This window comes from Toxorhynchites rutilus, chromosome 3 (assembly GCF_029784135.1).
Source record: "Toxorhynchites rutilus septentrionalis strain SRP chromosome 3, ASM2978413v1, whole genome shotgun sequence".
NCBI lineage: Eukaryota > Metazoa > Arthropoda > Insecta > Diptera > Culicidae > Toxorhynchites > Toxorhynchites rutilus.
The window spans coordinates 64,374,774-64,397,820 of record NC_073746.1 but is presented as its reverse complement, the minus strand read 5'-3'; the positions used below and the strand labels follow the sequence as shown (position 1 = coordinate 64,397,820).

The following is a 23,047-nucleotide window of genomic DNA, read 5'->3' as shown; positions in this document are numbered from 1 at the left end:
AATCTCTTCATTCGGAAGAGAAAAGGTTCTACGGTTGGAATTAATTTAAATTGAATACAAGTTTTTTTAATCCACATATAACAAACATCACTTGTACATGTTTGTTATATATGGATTAAAAAAACTTGTATTCAATTAAAATTGATTCCAACTGTAGATCTAAAGAAGATTGGTGTAGAACCATCGTTCGGTTCAGGACTATCCTCCCCTACATCAATAAAAAGCTACGGAATATAATACAACATATTTATTTAACTTCAACGTATAAAACACTGACTAGTACTCAAAGTTTACTTTTAACCGGGGATTTGCGGTCCAGCTGGGCGTAGATAATACCCGACGGTTTATCCACCGGCAGAAACACATTCTCCTGCTTCAACTCAGCTCCATTGACCAGCTTTGGGAACTTGCTGAAATCAAAGTTGAAGTAGTGCTTATTTGGCATCGTCATATCGATCGAGGAAATCTCCGGAATGCTCTCGAGAGCTAGCTTTTCCGCCAGATACAAAGTATTCTGAACGCTCGGCGAAAAAATGCCCTTCTCCGTTTCGCCGGCGAACGTGTTAAGGATACAGTGTTTCACCTTATTCCAGCAGTAATCGAAGTCGACTCCATCAACCGTGGAATACTGCCAGGTGGAACGAATCACGGTGCTGAACAGCCGGTCGTGCTGATCCGGCAGCGTACGATACTCGTCGTTAACGAAGTTCACAAACGCAGACTGAGTCGTCTTGAGGACACGCAAATCGCTGAGGCCACTGATAACCGTGGGCTGGGTATCTGCATGAATAAAGTATGAATTAGTTTCCAAAGTATGCGTATAATGTCAAACTAACCGCCTCGTTTTTGGTTGACATCACAATAGCGTGAGGCAGTGGGCGTAAATACGAAGGCATGGTTATGTTGATCCTGGTATGGACCCTTTCCGAAGCTCATTCGAGACCAAGGATATTCATCGATGTGAATTGAAACCTCGTTCACGTGGGAATACTTTGTCAGGAAGTGGCGGCACAGAAGAATTCCAAACTCTTCCGGAGATTTAAGGCCGTGCTTCTGAGCTAGCAGATAGACTGTGTTCTTCTGCGAGTCGGTTGCAACGATGTCGCTGTTGTCGCCTAAAAAAAACGAACATAAATCAAGCCAAAACTCCTCGAGCTCCATATGCATACCTTGCAGGTAATCCTTCTGGCTGGTCAGCTTCAGTTTGGTTCCCACCTCGAACTCCTTTATACTGTGCACCAATCCATTTCGTTCCACGTGCAAAACCTTCACACTGTCCTTTCCGTAGCCATAATTGCTGATTTTGAAATTCTGCGAAATGACCGAACCCTCGATCGTCTGAGTGTCGTCGATCAGCTTCCTGGACATCATCTTGAAGCGATTGTAATCAGTTCGGAAGCTTTTGCGATCCTACGTTAGACTTATAGTAAACAAGAGGTGTTACGCTGCTTTCGCGATCTGCGGAATTAAAATAAATATTTTCAAAATTGCGTTTCCATTCCGAACCTCATTATCAGCGTCAACAGTGTATTTACTCGTTAACGTGATGTGGTGATGTAACAATGATGCGACATATTGTTTACAGTAAGATTTTGGGAGGAAGATTCATTGAAAAAGTCGGTCGTAAAAAACGTAAAATTCGCGATAAGGATTTTATTGTTTAATCGCAGACTAGAAACCCGACAGATGATAACCCGTAGATTTGTACCGCATTTTGACACGCAAAACACGATTGTAAAACATTTCTAGGGAAAAATGTCGATCCACCCCTATGTAAATATTGTTGAGCGCGCGGCTGTTTAACGAAATAAACATACATGTTTGTGTGGCTTTGGGGGTTGCTGTGTGAGTATTAATTGATTCATTGAGATTCATTGCAATGTTCTGTTACAAACAACATAAAATAAAACAATGAAAATAACTAAAGTTTATTAGGTAAGCCTCACTAAAATACAAAAGAGCAATTTCGTCAAACATTGTTTTGACGTCTTTCGGGAACATATTGGGGTACAAATTGGATATCGAAAATCGAGCACATCGTAAAAATTGTCCAATTTCAAACGCGTCATTTCATGATGGATTGATGAAATTTTTGCGTCAATCGATTTCGGCACTCCATAACAATTTTTTATATTGAAGAAAATAATATATATCATGAAACTAACTATCGTACAATTGAAAAATCTCAACCACCATCCTTACGAAAATATCCACTTCTGATTGGTCGAAATTGACGACACATGCGTCGAGTCCCTAACAGAGACATCAAAACCAAGCTGCCTGGGGGAAATCGGCATTTCAAATACATGAAAGTAGAGGGAGCTTTTGTCCCTACCGAAATGCATTCCCTAACAGAGACATCAAAAGCAAGGTGCCCGGGTGAACTCGGCATTGCAAATATATGCAAGTCGGGGGCATTTCTATATTGCAAGTAAGGTGAGTGATATGATTAATTCACCAAATGAAATTTAAATTTGGAACTTTAATGTTGGTTGCTACGTGAAATTCAATATCAATGACCGATCGTGTATTGTGAAAAATTTAGCACAAGTTTAGGTGTCAAATTGTATATGGGAGCAGTTGTGTTAAAAATGATTTGATATATGAAACGATTTATTTCAATTTTCGTAAATGAAACCAAGGTGTGTTCCCGCTCGAGAAGGGGTCGTTCGTTTCAAGCTCTCTGTTTTGTTGTGTTCATTTTCACCCAAGGAAAGTTTATACGGCGAGAAAAATTGGAAAAGCGAAGAAATCTTAGAAAAAGTGATTGCCCATATACTCTACATATAATATAGTATAGGTGTTGTTAGTCCAATAAAAATTGGCATTAGGTTGAATAAACATTCAGAAAGTAAAAATTAAAAAAGAAAATTGCCTTTACCATTTCAAATATTTTTTTCTCTTTATTGAAGTAACATAGTAACATACTTCGATATTGGTAATTATCTTTTTTGAGTTTTTTCTTTGTTTCATCCATACATAACACAGGAGGCATCTCGTCTAGGATCACAAAGGGCGGTTTTCATCATATCTCGTTCAACTTCGGCATCTTTGATCTGTACGCACCATCCAACGACTGTTTACAATCCTTCTATCATCACCACTCGGTAAACACTGGTGGAGTGAACAAACAATACCGAACAACCAAACAAAACGGCCCTTTTCAGGGCCACCAAATCATTATCAAACAGTTTACCGATGTATTTTTTCCAACTTATCCAAAATCAACAGATAGCCTAACGGAATCCTACGTCAACTAGGCGGTCGTGCCTCGGACACAAGCCTCAACTTTTTGTTTCAAAAATTGATCGTAACTGAGCAGGAACAGCTGGTTGATCGTAGCTGTTTCTGCTCAGTTACGATCAATTTTTGAAACGAAAAAATGTTTAAAGGAATTTGTCGTTTGCGAATTATTCTAAAATTCCAATTTAAGGGAACGCCGCTTCATTGCCGATAATAATTCGGTGAACATTTTACATTTCTGACTAGCGGATTGACGAACTTCGTACGACTATAACAATTAACTTCAAACGTATTTTTCTCGAAACTAGTTTTGTTGACGTAGGACTACGGCTTACATTTAGGATGCCAAATCAGAAAACAGGTCACGTTTTTATGAAAAAAAGTTAACGTTAATAACTATTTTTGCTGCGAACGGATTATAACGATTTGCATACCAATCGAATCGGAAATTTCCTAAAATTTGTTTGATTTGCTACACATTACATTCCCATAGTCTGTATATGGTTCAAATTGATGAAAATTGGAAGCATTCTCATTTCTCCATACATTTAATCTGTCCATTTGTGTGCTTTCCCGAACATAGCTGTCAATAACGGGCAACTTATGCAGCCGCTAGAATAGAAACAACGAAGGGGGATAGCGAAAAGAGAATATTTGCTAAGTAAACTCCACCCTTGCATAGTAAGTAAGCTGTCGCGTAACGTATAAGTATTGCATCTCCTCTGAGGGAAATTCTCAGAATATTTCTGTGCCCTAAACAACAGAGGTCGCTTATTCTGGCCGTTTTGTGTTTTATGTTTCTCCTCGACCTGTGAACGCTAGCGAATATTGTAATTAATTCAACCATCCGAGCCATGGCAAAGCAGGCGAAAAAAGAGAAGAGTGCAAATGAGTATAGATCGCTTCTAACTCAGTGTTTGGCTTTGTGTGTGTTGCTTGTTTTCGTTGCGTGGAACTTAGAACTTGTTTATTTCCTATACATGTGAAATATCACACCTTCGATACTTTTAGTTGCCATTCATATTTGCTCTCGTGCGCATTGGCTCTCTTCTTATGCAACAAGCTTCTAGGTTTATTGACGGTTTTGACCGAGAGTCGAGAAACGATTTTTCATAAACGGTAATTCTCGAGATGTTTCATTTTTTTAGCTGCAACTGTGTGCATCTGTTAGACGCGAGTTTGATGCTTGTTGAATGGCGATGCACGGAAGATGCCACTCGTCAAATACTCAGTGCAATGCGTGCATTGATGTAAAGAAACAAATTGCGACATATGACCAATTAATGTATTGTTCTCGCAAAGACAAGAAAAAATCGTTGCTTCTCTAAATGAATTACAAAATCACGCAAGCCATTAAACCTTTTCAGGGTCCCGGAACATTTTACTAAAGAGTCATTTATGAAATTTCTACGTATTCGCAAATAATATCAGAAACGATAAACTTACACATTTAAAAAAAAAGATTGCGTAGTCCTACGTCCTAAGCGGTCGTGTCTCGGATACAACCCCTCGAATTTTTCTATCCCAGCTGTTTATTTTAATAGGCTCGTTTGGCAATTCAGCTGTATCCGAGCCGAATTTAAAAATGAAGATAAAGAAATAAATATATAATGGATACTAAAAACATTCTTTGTTCTATGTTTTCGGAGCTCGATAAAACGTCCGAAATGAGTGCCTCTACACTAGAATACCCTTCAATATCCTTAAATTGGAACATCGTAGTTTACGGCGTTGATCTCTATCAAGAAAAATAGTTGAAGGAAACGATCTTCTAAAAATATAAAGGTTGCCTTTTTTGTAATTACTCCAATAAAATTCACAAATTCAACATAATTATCCGAACTAATGAAACCATTATCTTGAGTTATACGTTTTATGTTATATATGATAATAGTTAGAATCAAGAGAAACTGAAATACATTCAAGTTGTTAAACTTCTCATACAATATGACGAGCTCCTCCTGTCCTCCTGTTCTCTAAAAATGCATGGCAACGACTAGGTTGGCATCTGAATTGAATTGTGCACACGAAGTGCAAGTTGAACAGAACAGAATAAAACATAAATAAAACCAGTTTTGCAAAAATGGATTGACTAGACTCGCTGCTATCATATCGTACATAATCGAGCGCAATGGCTAAGCGTGACACAGTAGAATTGCATATTCAGGTCGCGTTTAGTTGAAACCAATCATTGGGAAGGGTAACGTGTAAAACAAAGAACTATGCAAGCTACGTCCGTAAGCTACATATTAGGTGTACCGGTAAGTTTCATCGTTTTTACTACAGATAGGGTAACTTTATTATTATTCCAGTAGATCAAATTTCCAGACATTCGTTGGAAAGCTACTGTCATTGCGCGTCTTTTTTAGTATATGTCAAAAAGTTGAAGCGTAAACAACATAGTTGTTTGTCATTTCGAATATGTCGAATTTCGTGCCAACGAGAGTGTTTTTGCGGGGAGTGTTAATTCATTACTTCAATATGAAGAAAAAAGCTGCGGAAAGTCATCTCATTTTAGAGGAAGTTCATGGTGGCCATGCTCCAACTGAGCGAACGTGTCAGACGTGGTTTGCACGGTTTAAAAGTGTTAATTTTGACTTGGAAGACGAAGAACGTTCCGGACCGCCAAAAAAGTTAGAACCCGCTGTGTTCTCCAGACATTGCTTCGTCCGATTACTATATTCTTCTATCGATGCAACATGGCCTGGTTGACCAGCATTTCTCCAATTTTGATGAAGTCAAAAATTGGATCGATTCGAGGTTAGCCGACAAACCGGCCGATTATTTCCGTATAGGAATCCGTGATTTCCCAGAAAGGTGGGAAAAATTTGTGACTAGCGATGGGCAATACTTCGAATATTAAATTTGTAATCATTTTTGCAGAATAAAGCATTAATTTAAAAAAAAACGAAGAAACTTCTTTTTATCATAAGAAAATTGAGGAATAAAAAAATAGCTTGTAGTAATCCAAACCCAGCAACATTGTTCTTTCGATACGATTTGATGTTCAATCGATTTTTTTAATATTATCAAAATTAATTCAGTTTTCATTTCCTATATCTTCCATTTTTTTAGAAATTAGATAAAGCTTGATCCATTTACACGACACAAATAGTATAGAAACAGAGTGCAAAGTCTAAATGTTTAGGTAAGTTTTAATATGCTGTAACTTCGTGAAAAATGTACACATCATTTTGAAACTTCAACTTTAAAATTTTGGAATATTTCACGAACATCTTTTTTTATGAGTGTGTGTTAATGTAGTGGACAAACAAATCGGGAAGAAATAGAAAGTCGATTTTTTCTGTTTTCCTAACTTTTTGTAGATTAACACAATTCTTCGCTAACCAGCTCAATAATAACTAACCTTACCAAACAGTTTTCAATTGATTACTAGATCGTTTCTGTAGGACCTTTCCATACTGAGATATTTGTTTTTCAATGAAGGATTACCCCTTCGTGTTTGATGATGGATAATGCCGAAAAGTAGTTTTGAAACTTCAATGAATTCTGTAGTGCTAATTTGTTACGAGAAAAATATTTTAATTTTCTGCATCGATTTTAAAAAAGTACCACAAACACCTTTTTATATTTGTTTTAGAAAATCTTCTGTAGTTTTCTAATTGTTACAGTATGTTCTAACACTAGCAGCAAAATTGTTATCCTACTGTATCCCCTTTATTCCTGTGAACGTTTCATATTGATACATTCAACCGTTTTTTCTATCCGATCGATCAAAGTTTGGAGTAAATTAGGGCAGTATTCTAGTCTAGAAATATGAAGAAAATAACAATTCTTTATATTCCTGAAGATTAGGCGTTCAAGAATATTACCTAGAAAAGACCTTTCTAAAGTACCATTATTTATCGAGTTATAGCCATTTTAGCGATGCGGCATCTAATGTAGTACGACCATAACAATTAACTTAAAACGCGTTCGAAACTAGTGTTTTAAAAGTTCTACTGAACCGATTAATATGTAATTTATATGAATACAATCTGTATGCATCTCACTATCGCATGAATCAATGAAAGTCATATTTGTTTTATTTATACTATTAAAAAAAAAACGAGAAACGTAAAAAAACTGAATTTTATTCAAACGGCCGCCATTCTATTAATATACTCATTTTTGACTTGTTCGAGGTTCTTTCGATAGCGGCATCTTTACCGATATAGAATCTGTTAGATATTTTTTTTAGTTAACCAGAAGAGCTGAAATCGTGTACGCCATCCCACAACTTTTTTTTTCAACTCCCTCACTGCATCAGCTAATATAATTATGAATAGTTTTTCCGTTCAATATTAGTTTTTTGTTTTTGCTCTCGCCATTAAGTCCGCATGTTGCAGTACTTTTAACACATTAAGGACTGCACGTTTTGCGGCAAACTTGAACACTTCATTTGTTCGGATTCCACGAATGAGATCGTTTCCTTCGGTGTGGATGAAACGAAGGCGAGCCATCGGTAAGTCCTGTTAGATTCTTGGCAAACCAAGGATTTAACCATCAAGTATAGAAAACACGGGTTATTTCGTGGTACATCCGTGACAGACGGAACGCGAAACACGAAAAACTCGTGAGCGGTCCGCAATATGTTAACACACCTGTAACTGCCGTTCTACGCATAGTTGTCCCATGGTCCAAAATCGGCAACTGAGAAAAACGCATTCAAAGTTTTCTAGCATATTTGTCTACCAGAAGTTTAAAGCATTTAGCAATACACTGGGTTTGTTATCAGCAGAAAACTTTTGTTTAATGAAACGCAATGAGGTACATATCGAGGTGAAGCAGTAGGCGAAGTATATTTGTATTGGCGACCAAAATATGGTTTCGTAATTATTTGCGTTCTTTACGAAGTGTATATGGAAGAAACAAAACAATGTTCAAAATACTCACGGTTTCATGATGGTTTGAGTCAAATTTCTCATGAAATCTTGCAACTTTTTGTCTTTCAACGAATGACAATTGTATTGTGACCTATTTCCCCTATAAATATGGTGAAAAAACCCAGAGAGTAGTCGTAGTTTCAGTCTTCGAAAGCAGTAACATTTTCAGTGAAACGCTGCTTAATTGAAGACTATTTTCTCACATCACATACACCCACACTGAGAGCCATAGTAATATAAATATAGTATCGTTAAAATAGGGAAAGTTCGTTTGTTTCTATGGCCGTGGGGAAGTGAAAATGTTTCACTAAAATATCACTTTTGTTGGTTTCCTTCGACGTGATTTCACAAATGTTCACTGCATGCTATCACATGTTGTTTATAATACGCGGGAACATAAATAAAATGTAAGTTTTTCATTGATAACACACTTATTGAAAAAAGCATTTTTACACGGATGCGGTGGGCAATCAAAGATAAACACAACGACTGACGTCACTATTTGAGAAATAGTTTTGGCAGCGCATGCTATGTCACTCGAAACTCTACCATCTTCATTACCTTTTTTCCAGAACATTGAATGAAACGTAATAAGATCCCCTCATTTTAATCAATCAATCTTGGTTACAGGCAATAAAATTCATGGTGGGACTGTTATACCTAGAATATCAACATGGGACAATTGAACTTGGTGTTTTTTTAAATACTGGGAACAAACAATAAGTTTTTTTGTGTTTTTCTGAAAGATTATACATAGAAACATCGTTTTATGAAGAAAGGAGTGATCTGCAATACTTTGCCGAATATAAATCTCGTTGTTATGCGGCATTCGCTAACAAGGTGTACACGTGTTCTGTTAAACTATTTTTCTATTTGTATGAGAACCAGCCTGTTCTTACAAACTAGAAATGAATACATTAGCCCTGCTGAAAGCGTGACATAAAATTCTTGTACTTGAACCGATTTATTTTATATGGATCTACAAAAAATATATAGTGGGACAGATATGAATAGAATATTAGCATGGGACAATTGAGCTTGATGTTGTTTTTTTAAAAGCTATAACTATAACTTTTTTTGTGTTTTTCAGGAAGACTAGACATAAAAACATGGTTTTATGAAAAAAAGTGAATATGTCAAAAAGTAATATGGGACAACTCGCGCGAAAAATCTTACTTCGTGTATTCACAGACTGTGCGTATCTTTGTAATATTGCTATTGTGTATTTTTAGGCGTTATTGGTATTTATTCAAACAAAAAGAGATATTTGAATGAAACAACTCCAGAAAATATTTTTTCTTCAACTCCATTCAGTTTTAATAGTCATCTAATTCACCCACCTCATTCATTCTCGGTCTGTCAGACCTATGCGCGAGTATCGGATAGGTCAATAAAAGCCGACAGTGGTATACAGCCATTCCGATATAGTAGTTCTCAAATTTTCATGATAAGTGGTAATTTTGGACCGATTCAGATGATCGACCTATCAAATTAAAGACTACTAATCTTCAAAAATATTACACTTGCAAAAAATTGGATTTTTTTTTCATAATTTTTGATTGTATTTGTTTTTATGGTTTTCATGGTCTCGGGACCAAGAGCGCTATATATTTTAAAACGGTTTTATCTAGCTTACCCTGTAATCTGTTTGTATGTTTGTATGTTTGTAGCTTTGTAACTTGTTTGTCTGTAGCGCTGATCCACATTAATAGAAATTTGACCCCCTTTCTGTTGACCGATTGATCTGAAATTTGGAACACACCTTTATCTCTGTAGTCATTATAAATCTGCGTATTTTATGATCTTGAAAATTCAAGATGGCGGCCGCTACAAAATGGCGGATCACATATTTTCTCAAAACCTCATCGATATGGGTTTTCCAAAACCCCATCAATATGGGTATCAAATGAAAGTGCTTGACTAGTAGAACACAGTTATTTATGGAAAATGCAATTCCAAGGTGGCTGTTATTTATGATAAATACAAATCCAAGATGGCTGCCACTACAAAATGGCAGACTATATATTTTCTCAAAACCTCATTAATATGGGTACCAAATGAAACGGCTTGACAAGTAGTGTAGCGCCCCTCCATAGATAAATTTCATAAGATGTTCCAACTAGAACATAGGGAAAACAAACGGAAAATTCCATACAGCATAAGATAGGTAGCAGTAGAGAGAAATAGAGAGTAGGTAATAGAATAGGCAAGCTCCGCCTGTGGAGTTCAATGGGTAGGAATTAAGATTAAGAATGCTTCGTTAAAAGAAAGGGGAGAAAATAAAGGACAGTCTGAACTCACAGCTTGTAGTAAAAAGTTGTTTTTATTTCCTAAAGAAAGTGCCTTGGACCTCTCGGGCGCTTCAGTAGAATACGGTTATTTATGAAAAATGCAAATCCAAGATGGCTGCCACTACAAAATGGCGGGCTACATATTTTCTCAAAACCTCATTAATATGGGTATCAAATGAAAGGGCTTGACTAGTAGAACACGGTTATTTATGAAAAATGCAAATCAAAGATGGCTACCACTAAAAAATGGTGAACTACATATTTTCTCAAAACTCTATTATTATGGGTATCAAATGAGAGGGCTTGACTAGTAGAACACAGTAATTTACGAAAAATGCAAATCCAAGATGGCTTCAACTACAAAATGGCGAACTGCATATTTTCTCAAAACCCTATTATTATGGGTATCAAATGAATGGGCTTGACTAGTAGAATACGGTTATTTATGAAAAACTTCAATAATATGGGTATCAAATGAAAGGGCTTGACTAGCAGAACACAGTTATTTATGAAAATGCAAATCCAAGATGGTTGCCACAAGAAAATGGTGGGCTACATATTTTATCTAATCCCAATTAATATAGATATCAAATGAAAGTGCTTGAATAGTAGATCACAGCAGATCATGAAAAATCCAAACACAAGATGGCCACAATCACAAAATAGCAAATTACTTTATTAAACGGTTTTATTTAGCTTGAACTGTTCATATGTATGTTTGTATGTCTCTAGAGTTGTCCCAAATTGATAGAAATTTGACCAATACTCGACGGTCCACATAACACGTCCCCAGAACTCGTTGAGCTTGTTTACGTGTCAACGCAAAAGTCGACACAAACGACGACGCTTCACTTTATTCATTTTGCTGAAGAACGGACATCGTGAATTTGCCCTTGTACGCTTGACCCCTGTACCCATGCCCGCCCATGTCAGACACATCCAGTGAGAGGTTTTCATGGATTAACCCTTTCCCGTACAACATCGAGCCTCACTCGTGGTGTACTTGCATAACATATGGCGCTAGAACGCTCAGCAGAGTAGTGAAATCACTTGATGTGTGACGTATTAAATAATACGGGAATGGGTTAAATTGACGGTGACCTTCGAAAACTCTTCCATTTAGACGTGCATCTTTCGAAGACTACCTAATCAGTATCTATCAGTTATTGACGCAAAGGTATCATGCTTCGACACAACTCCACGAATTACTACTATGTTCGTTCGCAACTTTCCCGCTATCTCTCGCTGTAATTGACGAGGGTTATAAAGAAAGTAGCAGACGTTTTTGACTAACGCAACAATGGGTGAAGCTAGAGCCACTATCTTGCTGTCAATTCTTCATTTCAGTACGCATCATGTACCGTGGTAGCGGATGGTGCGTATCTCTGACATTTACTCGTTGTTGCTAGTTGAAATGTGTACTGCAATAGAGAATCCTGCCACTACCACCTGCAGAACGAATTGCATTTCGTTAGCATTGAAAAATTGCAACAATCTTGAACAAACTGTAGTTCGTACTTCAGAAGTTACTCTAATTAGTAACTAATGCAAATTTTCTATGCAATATTGACTATATCTTATAACTATAAGTGATTATAAGTTTGTCTATGAGTAGGCAAGTGAGCAAGTGAGTGAAAAACACCCAGTCCAAACAATGGTAGTACGTACAGAAACGTCAAAACTCTCAAGATGGGCTTCACCGATTATTACGTGCAGCAGCATCACTGCGGGAGAAATCCTCTCCCTCTCAAAGTACGACTGCTGCCTGTTTGAAGTGGAAGAAGTGAAAGATAAGCTAGACAGCATAGCAGCTGGAAAAGCCCCATACAAAAACAAGCTTTTTGATCAGGAGATTCTCGAATCTACCGAAGTCATCTACTTCGATGGCTATTTTATGGTTTTATGGTACACTTGATATTTACTGAATTTCATGAATTTTGATCAAAAAATGTTGACAAGTTTAACTACTCAAACAAACGCAAAGCTTCCAAATTGGTAAGTATTTTGTATTAGGCTGTAAAAAAAGTCCTGCGGTATTTCCGCGAGGTGTCGTTGTAAGCGCGTAGTTCTAGTTGTATTCATTGTATCGAGTCATACTATAGCTTGTTGGAAAGGTATTTTTGCGTGCTATAATATAGTCCTTGACAGTGTTTTATTTGGTTAAGTCGTTCGTGAGTTATAGTGTCGCAAATATGGAGCAAAATAAAGAGAAAATCCGACATATTTTACAGTACTACTATGACAAAGGCAAAAATGCATCTCAAGCTGCCAATAAAATTTGTGCAGTTTATGGACCCGATACAGTTTCCATTTCCACCGCACAACGATGGTTTCAACGTTTTCGTTCTGGTGTAGAGGTCGTCGAAGATGCGCCACGCTCCGGAAGGCCTGTCGTCGAAAATTGCGACAAAATCGCTGAATTACGGTCGTGGTCGAAGCCCGCTGAAGCGGCTCAGATGGTGGCCAAGCCCTCATTAACGGCCAGGAAGGTTCTGCTGTGTGTTTGGTGGGATTGTTAAGGAATAATCTATTATGAGCTGCTTCCCTATGGCCAAACGCTCAATTCGGACCTGTACTGCCAACAACTGGACCGCTTGAAGGTAGCACTCATGAAGAAGAGGCCATCTTTGATAAACAGAGGCCGCATTGTCTTCCATCAGGACAACGCCAGGCCACACACTTCTTTGGTGACGCGCCAGAAGCTCCGGAAGCTCGGATGGGAGGTTCTTTTGCATCCGCCATATAGTCCGGACCTTGCACCAAGTGACTATCACCTGTTTTTGTCCATGGCGAACGAGCTAGGTAGTCAGAAGTTAGCCACAAAAGAGGCCTGTGAAAATTGGCTATCCGAGTTTTTTGCCAATAAGGAAGCGAGCTTCTATAACAGGGGTATTATGAAGTTGGCATCTCGTTGGGAACAAGTCATCGAACAAAACGGCGCATATTTGACTTTAAACAGATGATTGTAACTAATTTTATGAACAAAAAAAATACCGCAGGACTTTTTTGATAGCCTAATATGTATAAGAAAAAAAACAAGAGACAGAATGTTCAAAGAAATTTGGCTGTAGGAGTCGATGGTATCCCTCCATTCTGGAAAAGGGGTCTCTCGCCCAAAATAGTTTGAGAATCCCTGAGCTAATCGTTGTCGGGTATCCAGTGACGCGGAATTTCCCTTGCAAATTCATGGTATGGTACTGACATAGGCATTTGATTCAATTCCTGATCGGTTAAAGATTTTTTCGGGTTAAAATTTTCCCTGGCATACGTTGGGCCTGGAGTATCGTCTAGAATTAGGCTTTGGTTTGCTCAGCGGTCTGGACTCGAAAGCGATCGCATTAGCAGATCGTTATTAGGAATCTAATACAGAGGGAAAATTGTAAATTCATGGCTAATAATAATATAGCAAAAAGCAAAGGCGATCGCCATTGAATACTGAAGACATTGACAGTGACATCCAAAAAAGTACTTTAAAGTGTACACAAAGGCAAAATTTTTTGGGCAAATTTATTCCTTGAATTGAAATTTCGTTTCTTTATCAACCATTCCGTATATTTCCACAGTTGCTTGATTACGATATCTCAGGAACAATCAGCACATTGTTGAGAATAAAAACAACGCTTTTTATTACCATGTCAATCAATCAAAATTAAATGCAACCCTGTTGCCGATAAGCACTTTATCTGCTATATTGCAGTCCGCTCTGCGTCACATTAACATACAGATGAATAAAAACTGAAATTAGATGTACTTTGAAATGATAATGGAGCTATGTGAGATATCAAAAAATAAAAATACTTCTTTCATGTCCAAATTTTTCTACACTTTACAAAAGTATTATAAAGTTGTACTGTGTTCAGAGAACTTAGTACTAAATCCAATGATTACCAGTTCATAGTTGAAAAACTTACAAAAAATGTTATAAATTTAGGGGGATGCGGGACCAGCTCATTGACACATCAACAAAGATCACTATTGAATCGCACTTGTTCTTTCATAAATAGAGTTCACACTCGATTAAAGAGCTTATATAATTCAAAATTACACAAACAGTTTTCTACGCAAAAATCCACACATTAATGAGGTTATCAGCAAAGAATTCTCATAAGAAGTTACAGAGTAATCCAATTCCTGGTCATTGTCGGAAACCTTGAACTTCACCTTACTATCTCTGTCTCAGGGAAGATCTGCGCCTCACAGTGCTACCCGTCTTCTCCACTTTCTACACTTTACGGTTAACTTCGCGCAACTGGCCTCCTTGTCCCTTTTCCTTGGAACACGTTTGTTCACTCCAACCGTTCGAACTGAACTGCAGCATCCAGTTCGTCATCTTAAATTCTTAACGACGCATATTTTGATTACGAGTCTACCCTTATGAGTGATGGATTCATTACAACCACATCAAGCAAACATTCCACCGAGAGCTTGAGCTTGGCGCGTTGATAACACACCGCTCTGGCCGACCATGCTGATCCCCATGCCTTGTTTTTTTTGCCACCTTTATTGGGTCGTGTAAAACATCGTCGCGTTTGTATGTAGCAAATTGTTGCACACAGGACAGGAGCTCAGCTAGGTGCCGGTATCAGCTGAACCGGTTATCGCTTGTTCACCTTATCCCGTACCCCTTTGATTGAATGTTATACATGTTGTTCATTTGTTATCAGCCGATCGGAGGAACCATTCGGACGTAATTGCCAAAATGAGTACCTAGATTTGCGGTGGTTGTATTCATGTCAAAATCCTAAAAAGTTTTTGTTCAAAAGGGTGAACCCGTGTTATCTCCTCTCATTGCAATCTTGGGCACGATCATATACGCCATCGTCAAAGATTAAGTAATATTTGCTCTGACGTTGGAGTGCAGACTCGAATTGCTTAGAAAGATATCCAGAAGTACTCATATAATTAGGTTTGGAATTACTTCTCAGAATTGAACCCGCTTTTGTTTATATAATTAGACTTTTGTTCCGAGAAATCGTATTGAGTCCAGATAAACATTCCCGAGCTTATAAGTTTTACAAGAATACAAAATCGTTCAGATATTCGAATATAATATAATATCAAAACGAGTTTGCCAAATAGCCAATAAGGCTTAATTCAAAGACATATTTCAAGGTTCAGAACCCCTAATCTCTAAGAATTCGAAGATCGACCGTTTGTGTCGTTTAAGCCACGGTGAAATTATGTGAAATTGGCTACGTATTAGTGCTCCTTCCTTTGAATTCTATTTAGAGATTTTATCCTCAGTGAACATATATTTCGTAAAAAAAATATTTCTCCGTTCCTTGGTCCCTGAATTCTTTTTCAGTTCTTCTTCTTCTTCTTCAATGGCACTAACGTTCCTAGAGGAACTTCGCCGTCTCAACGTAGTATTACTTGCGTCATTTTTATTAGAACTTAGTTGAGATTTCTATGCCAAATAACACGCCTTGAATGCATTCTGAGTGGCAAGTTCTAGAATACGCGTGATCACAGTGCAAGTCGGAGGAAATTTCTTTGACGAAAAATTCCCCCGACCAGAACGGGAATCGAACCCGAACACCCGGCATGTTAGTTATGACGCTCTTTTTCAGTTAAAAACTCCAAATTCACGATTTCGACTTTGTGATAAAATTTCACGTTCCCAAAATCAAACAATAGAATAGAATAATTTAATTTTGTTAAATGAAACTCCAGCCAGTTATACAAATAAATTCAAGAGCTCGTCGAGTCAACCAGATTCGTTCACTTTAATATTTGACTCAACGAATCTTGAGCGATGCTGGATTTTGAATTTAAAACGTGGTCTTTGAGAAATCTCAACAGATCATTTTATCACTGAAACTGTTCGATAGATTACTTTCAGTGTATTAACAATCGTTTCCAAATAGCGTTTATAAAGTTGGAAAATACGCTCAGAGAAATAATTGGGCAATATTACCAATTCTGTGGTAACGAATACTCACCCTCATTCCGGTTCACGATCGGCGATTGGATTGAAAGGATTTCGCAATCCGATCGAGTTCAAATATTTTGCATTCTACTCGTTCGCCTCAAATCCTAAAGGGCGGTGAATTTCGAACTTTTATCGCAGCTGTCATTCAACTGTGAAATCAAAACAAAAACAAAAGTTTTTTCCTCAAGCCACCTTCAGAACGATTATTCCATTCACTGATTCACATGTAATTCAAACTCATTGGCATCCGAAGTTGAACCAGATTTTCCTCCGGTGAGGAAATGGAATTATCTGCGGATTATGCGATGAGAAGCGAAGTTTGAGAGAAGCCAAGCTTTGCGTGGATCGTACCCATCGCCGGAAAAGATGCGAAAGTGATCGGAGCCGCCCAAGTCATTACTCCTCACGCGTTTTCGATGTTCCGTCAGGAGAAGTCTCGCTCTCGTCGGAAGAAGTTGGAGAAGTATCGATTGGTTCTTGTCAAATCCAAACGATCAAATTTTCCCACTACCAGTGAACAAAGGGGGCGTGTTGCCAGTTCCGTAAACACCTTGACGTCGTATGTAATTAGGAATCTTGGTCTAAACAAGAGAGTGGAAGATGATCAAGATCCTCGTGAGGCACTTCTCAAATATCCTCAGTGGATTGTTCCAGCCTACTCTAAAATGCAATATTTGTCCATGAAGATGAGCCGAAAAGTGAAAAAACGAAGAAACAATAAAGAAAATAAAAAATATTAACGCTTACATCTATCAAATTGTCAATTTTATTATAATAATCTTTAAAGATAGCATCCTGCAAATGGAAACAGTTGCTAGCAATCTTCCATGTGTTGGCTCCGGCTTGCAAAGCTTCCATTAACGCCTTCGTTCCGTACTTGGCGATCGTACCAAGGTTATTGACTAGATCGGTTTTGGTCATTCCGATACAGGTATCGATGTTAGTCAGAGTTCCAGCTTCGAATGTCGAACGGATTGATAAATGTGCTTATTCGAAGCCGAACGGGTTACAAAATGCATCATTTTGCTAATTTCAAACCCGATCGTGTACCGGAATAACGGTGACTATAATAATAATTTTCTTCCCCTACTAATGATTCGCACATTTAACGAGAAAATTGCTATGTATACCTGTCAATCATAACCACGTTTAGCAGTCCATATAAATGATTCATTGATTTCGGGCGTATTCACCTTTTTAGTACAATGAAAGCAACATCATTTATTTATATCGGATAAATATTTATTATATATACACACGTAATATGATATGCGACAGATACAAATGGATAAGAAATTTCAAAATTGTTGCCTAATTGTCAACTTCTTCTTCTTTCTTCTTCTTATATGGCACTAACGTTCCTAGAGGAACTCCGCCGTCTCAACGTAGTATTACTTGCGTCATTTTCATTAGTACTTAGTTGAGATTTCTATGCCAAATAACACGCCTTGAATGTATTCTGAGTGGCAAGCTCTAGAATAATTGTCAACTTCCAAAAGACAATTTCTGCTCCGTAAATTCTGTTCTCTGTCCTTGGGTCTGATGATGTAGAAATGTAGCGGAAATGATAGAAAATTCAACGAAAATTCCTTTCGAAAGCAAAAAAAAGCCAAAGTTCAAAGGTCTTTTTTTAAATTACCAATTTTCAATATAAAATATCGAATAGGAAAACAAAAGAAAAATGTTGAGTATGAGTGGATAATCTGCTGGTTAGATGTGCTTATCCAGTTAATTGGACTGAATTCATTAAGGAAGAAATTGGAAAAAGCGCCATCTAAAGGTTGAACACGAAGAAATCCGAACATGAACATCTTGATGGGATTCAAATATGCGTTTGATTTTCCATAGTTCAATGTAAAATATATAAGTTAGTAGGCTTCATGACTATTGTTAGATCATTGTTTAAATTTTCCTTCTTACCAAAGACTATTGCTTGGATTTTTCTTCGTGTTCTAATCGTTCTTTGGATTGTGTTGTAGGAATGTACACTTATATATTGTATATATGTTCTGCAGTCGTTTCGTAGCGAATAGAATCTTGATTTATCAGTTTCTCAGTTCTCAAGGAAAAGCTGTCAGGTGGTATCCAATGGACTAACAACAAATGTGTGTCTGTTTTGAATCATTAAAAAAATTTCGGCTATTTAAATAAATTCTCTGTATAAATTAACGCAAAAGAACTTAACTAGCTGAACGTCCACTAGTTAATCACTACTGTAACAGTGAGAATGAGAGACAAAGAAATTGTTGAGCATGTCTCTTCACGTAAATAATTTCATATTTACTGACTAGCATATACACGCTAAAGTGAAGGCGATGCTTTTTGGACTGATATGCGATTTGATTCGACAATGTTACCACTCAATCCATCGATGACATGGAAAATCGTGTTTTTGCAAGTTATGCGAGTTTAGATATACATGATCGATATTTTGATTGATATTTTATGCGATTGTGATTTGATACGAATTTATATGTAACTTATCATGTGCAAAGTTATACGATTTAATGTTTGCTGGATTGATTCACGCACCAATATGTTACTTCGTCGATTGATTTGCACAGCAAATCACAACACAACTCAATCACAAGTGCGCTGCACATAAAACGGTCCGTCACCTTAAAATCAACGTAATGAAACATCAAATGTTTTCCCATGAAAATCATTTCACATTCACATTCACAATTGACGGTGACGGACTGTTCGTTGGGTTTTTGTCTGGGCTTTGTGTCTTGATGTTTTGATTTTGATTTTATTTTTTTATTCCAACATATCCCCCAGTTCCAAATTTATCTCTTAATTCTAAATTTCGGTGTCGAAATCATTCGCGTTCACAAACGTTTTCATGACTCGGACTTATTTACGTTTATTTACGTTTATGTCCGAAGCAGAATTTTACTCGAGAAAGTGGCCAGTATGATTAAAAATGCGTTGTTCAGTGAAATACTGTCCGGAAACGAGTAAAAACACTCGCGAAAGTTTCCATCGTTTCCCCTCGGATGCGTTCTTCGGTTTTCGTGGAAACGACAAACTTATTTCGAATAAGAGTTCTCATGTCTGTGAAGTAAGTGCAATGGTTGAATTACTCATGAACTAATAGTGTTAAAAAGTTTTCATTTACTTTTACAGAACCATTTGAATATAAATACGTTGCCCCAGTTCAAGCGAAAAGGGAACCTGGTGAAACTTGAACGGCTTTCTAACAATTAGGCCGATTGTAGAGCAAGAGGGCTACGTCCATCACCAACACGTAGCGCAGATTGTTTTGTCGCTCCGATAATTTTATTTCACGAAGCGCATATTGTTTTGTCGCTCCGAAAATTTTAAAAAGGGGAAAATTCAAATCACCAAAATGTTGTGCCAAATATCAAAGATAGTTTTTCTGTTTGTAATCCTGATTGAAACATTGAGAATAGTCTAGTTACAGATTGCACAAAATATGTTGACAGAAAGCTCCATATTGGAAATTGAAATTCAATCAGCTGAGCAAGCAATTCAAAGTTCCACAGCGCTTCATTCAGCTGTATGGCACCCGCCATGTTTTGGTGCCAACATCTCAAACGTCAAAAGTATTTGTTTCGTTTACTAGTTTAGGGAAGCGTCAAAGAATAGCTGATTTTCAGTCGGAATGAACGTTTTCAGAATTAAAATTATGGATGAAAATCAGTTTTTCCATATCGAATTAGTATTCTATTTAAATTACAAATATTTTTGTTTGCAGGTGGGGAACAAGTCTCATACGAAATTTGTTTATGAAGACAACTTTATATTATAATGAAAAAAAATCAGTAACAATGTTGGAATTGTATAGTCATATGGTTGAATAAAAGTCAGAAATGCGTGTTTCAAGTAATTAAATAACATGATGGGAAAATTTTCATTCAAATTTTAAAATATGATTATTTTTGTCTCTAATTATGTCTCTAATTTGAAGTCGCCACCAGATGTCAACACCATGCCACTGTCATCGCGAATAACCAATTTTGCACCATCTGACATATCGTGATTTCGATGATGAACTTTTACAGCAGAGTGATAGTGAGATAGGCGGTGATGGTAGGTAGAGTGAGATAGCGAGAAACGTGCCATACACCTGGCCTCAGTAAAGTGTTCAGTGAAGACCATATTCATACAATATTCATATTCATTCATTTTTTTTTGTCTTTTGTCTGAGCTCAAATTGAATAAATATTATAATTTGTGTTGTTTTTTGTTTTAATGGAAGAAAAATTGTTTTTATGACGTTCGAAATCACATAAAAAATAATAAATTTTGGCTGGAAGTAAAATTTATTTATAATTAGTTTAAATTATCTCAATAATATTGAAATTTCAATTCCTGCCAAAATATCAGCTAGATCTTTCTGATTCTGAACGCTAGCATTAATTGATTGGAGGCGATCTTGCGTAGTGGTATCTTCCATATCTCTCACGCTAAGGCCGATTACACATTATCCGGTTTCTGCCGGACCGGTCTGAAACCCAAATGGCAAATTTCAACCGTACCAACCTCTTTACGGCGCCGTGATGCAGCGGTCTACTGCGACTGCAATGTCCGGTGACCGGACAAGCATTATAAGCGATGACAGTAGTATTGTATCGACATCTGGTGGAGACATCAGTTTGGGAAAGCAAATCATTCTCTATAACATTCTATAGTTTTGAATGAAAATTTTCACTTCAAATTATTTGATTACTCAAAACACGTGGAACTGATTCTTACTTAATTATGTTTGTATAACGTTCTTGATGTTTTCACCAAAACTTATAATGATAATATGAAATCACTATCAAACACAATTCTTGTTCAGGGTTGTTTCACTACTTGCGAAAGAACGTATTGCTATATTACATCAAATATATTTATTACAAAAAATGTTTATTTTCATTCATAATTTTTATTTTGTATATGTGTTAATTGCACCTAAAAATTTATTTTTACTGCCACTTCCCAAAAGCAAAACACGAAACTAAATACCATCAACGCGAATTGACAGTTGTTTGTCATGTCTGTTAGTATTAGTACGATTCAGGCAATTTTTCGTCCCATGTATTAGTATGTGTGTGCTATTGACGTTTGTTTATTTTGAAATCATTTCAAAAGTTGCAAGTGATATGGATGCCGAAAATTATATTTCGCTTTATTTCGCTGCTGTAGAACAAGTGAAGTGATGCAAATTTCTGCTCAAAGCGAAGCAATGGTCACAGGCGCACGAGGTCATCATGGAGTGTTTTGCCATGGATTGTGTTCAACGGTGGGTAATGTCAGCGACAAATTATTCATAATTCATTGATTAACTTCTGTTTTTGTTTTGCTCACAGAAAACTTCCATCATTTAAATTCGATACTGAATGAGTTCTAGAATGTCAAACAAATTTTCAACTGTTCCATCAAGGGGCAGATTTCGAGCGACTTCATCCAGCTGAATATGAAGGTGAGTGTTTGTTAACTTGAACACATCAAAATAGTTTCTCTTCTAATATTCTTATTCGGTATTTCCTACAGTTCAACCTGACCCGGAACGCGATCGACGAAGAGGTGCTTGGCTCGAGGAATTCAAGACCAAACTGTCCGATATGTGTTCGGTGATCAAGATGTTTCCCTGCCCGACGCTGAGCCATCGGTTCTGTCGGAACGAAATTACCCAGCATATCTGATTCGGTCATTCTTTGCCCAGGATCCGCGTAACAAATAGCTGTATGTTGATGCGAAATGCGCTCGAGAAGCTGCTTCTGCCCCAGGAGTACGTGTTTGAGGAATTGCGGCTGCGGAATGCTGAGCGCGTGTCTGAACTAGGATCTGCGGAAGCAGCAATGAAATAATGTTTGAAGGAAAATTATGATGTTATTTTATTCCAAGATAATCACATGCTAGAGGCGAATGAACTGAAAAGTTTAAACCCTCTTAAAGCCAAAAAGAAGAAGAAGCAAGATAATCACAGGAAGTGAACACATTATGCATATAAATAAATAGTGCCCCTAGTTGTTACCAAATGTTATTATTATTGACTCATCAAATTTTACACTTTTATTTAATACTGTTTCTGAGACTGTTGGAAAAATATGTGGCAACAGAGCTTGTGAAATAAATCATGCTATTTGTGCTATTTGCATGCTATTTGTGCCGTCGTTTAGGAGCCGTTGTTGAACCATATGTGCCCAAGATGAACGTGGGTGCTTTGCGAATCACTGAAAAGGCTCGTGAACGTATCCTGAAATGGGGCGAAATGATTTGAAGCGACTTGATAATGTTTTTGAAAATTCATCGGGAACAAATTAACATCTGGAACAAACAACAGGCAATTAGTCGCATGCATGTTTTTCCGCGAATATTTGCACCATATGCAATCAGCTACATATAGCAGGAATATTTGCAGCAATGTTTACCTGTCAATCCACTATATAAATGAATGCATGTATGTGTATGTGAGAGATGTACGGTTTTGTGTAGTGCGAGGTCTCTTTCACATTGTTGTCCGGTTATCCGTCCAAACCCAGCGGCGCTTTTTGAAACCGGTCCGGCAGAAACCGGATAATGTGTAATCGCCCTAAAGGTCACGAGTTCAATTCTCACTCCCGACATTCTTCCAAAATATGGAAGCAAAAGCGACGAACCAGCCAAAAGTGTTGAAAGCCACTATAATACAGAAATAAAAAAAAATTGATACAAAAAGGTGTTTTTTTTTCATTTTTACT

At 37.2% G+C, this 23,047-nt stretch overlaps 1 protein-coding gene across 3 annotated transcripts; it reads right to left on the bottom strand.

The window, feature by feature from the left end:
- Nucleotides 1-232: 232 nt before the first annotated feature.
- On the bottom strand, nt 233-14,742 carry LOC129777485 (uricase). Of its 3 annotated transcripts, XM_055783771.1 has the most exons (5): nt 14,582-14,742; nt 9,766-9,873; nt 1,170-1,458; nt 837-1,115; nt 233-780 (listed from the first exon to the last, which is right to left on the bottom strand). In XM_055783771.1, exons 3-5 carry the CDS (start codon nt 1,369-1,371, stop codon nt 284-286), a joined length of 978 nt encoding a protein of 325 aa, XP_055639746.1. In that variant the 5' UTR covers nt 1,372-1,458; nt 9,766-9,873; nt 14,582-14,742; the 3' UTR covers nt 233-283. The 3 variants fall into 3 exon arrangements, with proteins under 3 accessions (XP_055639746.1, XP_055639743.1, XP_055639747.1); XM_055783768.1 differs by lacking the exon at nt 9,766-9,873 and having other exon boundaries at nt 14,582-14,741; XM_055783772.1 differs by lacking the exons at nt 9,766-9,873; nt 14,582-14,742 and adding an exon at nt 14,332-14,563.
- Between the last annotated feature and the right edge of the window lie 8,305 nt (nt 14,743-23,047).

Coding starts and splice junctions, on each gene's coding strand:
- LOC129777485 (XM_055783771.1), bottom strand. CDS start 1,371: ATGATGTCCAGGAAGCTGATCGACGACACTCAGACGATCGAGGGTTCG. Junction 1,116..1,169: donor CCAGAAGGATTACCTGCAAG/GTATGCATATGG, acceptor CGTTTTTTTTAG/GCGACAACAGCGACATCGTT. Junction 781..836: donor TGTCAACCAAAAACGAGGCG/GTTAGTTTGACA, acceptor TTATTCATGCAG/ATACCCAGCCCACGGTTATC.